Below are 4,569 nucleotides of genomic sequence, written 5' to 3'. Positions count from 1 at the left end.
CATCACGTGGTCTCGTTTTCATAAAAAATGCCTTCAAACGGTTTTCACCATCTCCCATGCCACGTGAAGATCTTCGAATGTGGGTCTTGCCGGAATACACTTTGTTGTACAAAATGCTTGAATTTGTATTCTTTTGATTTACTCGTACTAGAACATACACAACTTTTGGAAACTCAATTATTTGTTAAAAAAAAATTCATAAGAAAATTATATTTCAAGTCGAAAAAAAAAAACGAAACTATTGGCACTACGCCCCCCGGGGCATGGCCTTCCTCTAACGTGGGATTTCTGCTCCAGCGCCTCTGACGAGACAGGAGAAACCGGGACCGACGTTTTACTTCACCATCCGATAGAAGCTCAGTGGATAAGGCGGGAATCGAACCCGCGTCTCATAGCATCATCGGGATCGGCAGCCGAAGCCGCTACCCCTGCGCCACGAGACCCACATATTTCAAGTCAGTTAACATAAATTTTAATATTTTTCATGCAACTGAATATCAATCCCAACGAAGCTGCCAATGAAACGAAGTACATGAACTTTTTGCACATCCTCTCTGAAGGAATCAATTCTCGGGTTGACTTTGATTAAATTTGTGGATAAATTTTGTGACTCTGAGTGTTGGTGGTGACGACGACATCGAAGACTGATCTTGGCCAAGTACAAAAACCACCCCTCTGCCAAGAAAAAAGGGGGTGGAGGAAATAAGATTATTGATTCGTATAAGTCAGTGCCATCGATACGTCTGAGAAGAAAAGTGCCAATCGGGAATGTGCGAGTAAAAAAATACCCAGAAAGAATATCGGGGAGCAGAGAGTCACACGACTAGGTCGGAGATCCAGACAGACATGCATGCCAGCCAGGGGCAGACGACACGTGCTAGATGGTTGGAGGAAGGGAAAATCGGCTGATTATAATTCCGAACGTGTTCTACTACATTTTTTCGTTTATGGGGAATGAAGTGTTAGATACGGCATTCAGTTTACCAGTCGACCGTGCTGGGCTGACAAGAGTGTGTTTTTTTTTCTCGTGGCAACAAGATAGTGGCTTCTTTGGAATTTGTGGTTCTTATTGAATGCTTGCCAAAACAGTGGTTTTGGAATTGGAATGATGTGAAAAGTTGTTCCTTTCGGCAGCGAAACATTGAACTTGATGCAAACGTAACATTTCATAGGTTCGCGTTTGATTTCTTTCCTCAACATTAACCTTACGTAGTTTAACCCAGATAAGTTTATGAGAAAAATTTATTAACAGAGAGTTGGGAACCATGATTGAAACGAACAGTGATGGGCACTCATTATTCAATCAATCTAATTAAGCATTTGATTGACACGTTGATGATAAGCCAATAATAGAATGCATCGACATTATCTTTTCCTTCTTATCTTTCTAAAGTGAATTAAAAATATTTACTCTGTCCATCTCTTCAGTTCTACTCAGACTAGAGGTTTGTTAACATGGGACTAACTATTCGATCCATGTTTAAATTAGCATTATTTTTTATATTCGTGAGTTGTTTAACATGTGTTGACGAAAGTTTATTCAAAAAATGTAATCAAAGTGCGTTCTGCAGGTCAGTGCTGTGTCTTTTTTAAGAGTTTAGTTTAATCAAATTGTACTTGAAAATTTCAGTCGCTTTCGTCGCCTCGAACCTCAGCAAAATCGTTTCAAGCTATTCACAAACACTTCCACCCTAACTGACAATGTCTTAACAGTTGATCTTCTCAACACAGAAACTAATCATTGGTACACGTTGAGCCTAAGTGCAGTCTATCCGAGGATCTTCCACTTTGAAATCGACGAAAAACATCCCCTTAGCGAACGTTACCGCGTGAGACATGCTTTGGCGGAGGATCTTATTTCACGGGAAATTCTGGTAGATGAAATTACGGATCAAAAAATCGTGATCAGCGAAGGAGACAAGACGGCAATCGTTCAAGCCGATCCGTTTAGGATTGATTTCTACTATGGCGGCACGTTGATGACCTCGGTGAATGCTAACGGACAACTGCAGTTTGAACACTTGAGATTGAAGCCCGAAAATCCTCCCGCAGGAGAGTGGGAAGAAGAGTTCAACGGGTTTGTGGACAGTAAACCGAGGGGTCCAGAATCGACGGGACTAGACTTTACGTTCCCACAAGCTGATGTTTTGTACGGAATTCCGGAACATGCCGACGATTTCATTCTGAAAGATACCACAAAAGGGGACAGTGATCCGTACCGTTTGTACAATCTGGATGTGAACAGCTACGTGGTGAACAGCAAAATGGCCCTGTACGGATCCGTTCCGGTTTTGTACGGTCACGGAGTTGATGGAAGCAGTGGATTGTTCTGGCAGAACGCAGCTGAGACGTGGGTAGACATTGTTTTGGGAAATGCTCCTTCAGCTAACTTTATTTCGGAAAGTGGCATAATCGATGTGTTTATCCTGCTTGGAACCTCACCAATCGCAACGTTCCGACAGTTTGCGGCACTGACCGGGTCGGCACCGTTGCCACAGATGTACGCGCTTGGATATCACCAGAGTCGATGGAATTACGACAATGACTCCGATGTTGCAATGATCGATTCAAAGTTCACTGAGCATAGCATCCCACTGGATAGTGTTTGGCTGGACATTGAGTACACAGACGAAAAACGGTACTTCACTTGGGATCATGCCCGATTTCCGAATCCACTGGAAATGATTAACAACTTGACAGAGAACGATCGACATCTTACGGTAATTATCGATCCTCATGTTAAAGTTGATGAACATTACTTCTTCCACAAAAATTGCACTGCCAACGATTATTACGTGAAAGACAAAGATCGCAACGACTATCAAGGCTGGTGCTGGCCAGGTCTTTCAAGCTACACGGACTTCCTAAATCCGCACGCCAGCAAGTACTACGCCGATCAGTTCCTACTGACAAACTTCAAGGAATCGACACGTGAGGTTGGGCTATGGAACGACATGAACGAGCCGTCAGTGTTCAACGGACCAGAGATCACTATGCAAAAGGACAACATTCACTTCGGTGGTTGGGAACATCGTGACATTCACAACATATTCGGCCACTACCACGTAATGGCCACCCACGACGGATTAATCAGACGTAGCGAGGGTGCCGTAAGACCTTTCGTCCTAACAAGAGCATTCTTCGCGGGAACGCAACGCTATGCTGCCGTCTGGACCGGTGACAATACGGCAGAATGGAGCCACATGCAGGCCTCGATCAAGATGTGCCTCTCGCTGTCCGTATCCGGAATCAGCTTTTGTGGCGCAGATGTTGGTGGCTTCTTCAACGATCCGAGCGCGGAACTCATCGCGCGTTGGTATCAACTGGGTGCATTTCAACCATTTTTCCGTGGACATTCTCACGAAGCAACTCACCGGCGGGAGCCCTGGCTGTGGCCAGAACAGACCAAGCAAATCATCCGGAATGCTATCGAAAAGCGATATCGACTGCTTCCTTTCTTGTACACATTATTCTACGAGCACGAGCGTTTCGGCCGTCCCGTTATGAGACCTCTCCTGGCACACTACCCTTGGGATCCGGAAACATTCAGGCTGGAAACCCAATACCTGATAGGCGATCAGCTTCTTGTTGCACCGGTCCTGGAAGCTGGTCAACATAACGTTAACGTGTATTTCCCCCAGAGAAATGACAGCCTTACAGAAATCTGGTACGATCTCGACAACTACAACAAGTACATCCAATCCGGATACGTTGAAATTCCCGTTGATAGTAACAAGATTCCGGTGTTTCAACGTGGAGGCACAATCATTCCAACCAAGTCGACCGTACGTAAGTCAACTGTAGCGATGAGAGGAGACCCATTCACTTTACTCGTTGCTCTGGATGCACGTGGCCATGCCAGGGGAGAGCTATACGTGGATGACGAACAAAGCTTCGAATATCGTTATGGAAAGTATCAGTATTTGGAGATTGAATTCTACAACAAAGTTCTTTCGTTGAGGTATGTTCGAAAATGAATTTAACTTGAATATTAACCAAAGTTTCAAATTAAAATCTGTTTCAGGAAAATCGACACGGATGCCTTTCTCAACAAGGATATTGTAATTGATCGGATCGTAATCGCCGGGCTTGCGGGTGTCTCAAAAACGGCCAAAGTTTACTCCGCTAGCGGAATTGAGAAAAAAGTTACATTATCTGAACATGAAAATTTCAAATCCATTGACGTAGCCAATTTATTGTTCGAAGATTTAATGACAATTGTGTTTAACTAGATTATAAAACAATCAATTGTACAAGTGAATGCAAAGCGACGAGTTGTTTATTTTAGTTCCGCTATATATCACAATTCATTATATTTTTTAAAGTTAACATAAAAAATAAATATCAAAGCATTGAAATATCAATCAATTGAAAACTTGTTTTTTCCAAAATATATTCCTTTTTGAAATCATATTCAAACATCAAATTCTAAGTACCGGAGTGAATTTGGGACTAAATCACTTTTAAAAAAGTTGTATTCACTTATCATCACTGTGAAATCATCCGACATTTGATTTCAATTACTAAAACAACAACTAAATTAAACACAAATTATTAACCTTCAATCGC

At 42.6% G+C, this 4,569-nt stretch overlaps 1 protein-coding gene across 2 annotated transcripts; it reads left to right on the top strand.

The window, feature by feature from the left end:
- The first annotated feature begins 782 nt into the window (after positions 1 to 782).
- LOC120420415 (neutral alpha-glucosidase AB-like) lies at positions 783 to 4,368 on the top strand. Of its 2 annotated transcripts, none has more exons than XM_039583433.2 (3): positions 783 to 1,571; positions 1,631 to 3,961; positions 4,025 to 4,368. In XM_039583433.2, the coding sequence occupies exons 1-3, from the start codon at positions 1,456 to 1,458 to the stop codon at positions 4,230 to 4,232; spliced, it is 2,655 nt and encodes an 884-aa protein (XP_039439367.1). In that variant the 5' UTR covers positions 783 to 1,455; the 3' UTR covers positions 4,233 to 4,368. The 2 variants fall into 2 exon arrangements, with proteins under 2 accessions (XP_039439367.1, XP_039439368.1); XM_039583434.2 differs by having other exon boundaries at positions 1,461 to 1,571; positions 1,732 to 3,961.
- Positions 4,369 to 4,569: the final 201 nt, after the last annotated feature.

The sequence above is a fragment of the Culex pipiens genome, chromosome 1, assembly GCF_016801865.2.
Source record: "Culex pipiens pallens isolate TS chromosome 1, TS_CPP_V2, whole genome shotgun sequence".
NCBI classification, from domain to species: Eukaryota; Metazoa; Arthropoda; class Insecta; order Diptera; family Culicidae; genus Culex; species Culex pipiens.
This window is presented reverse-complemented; position numbering and strand designations above follow the sequence as displayed.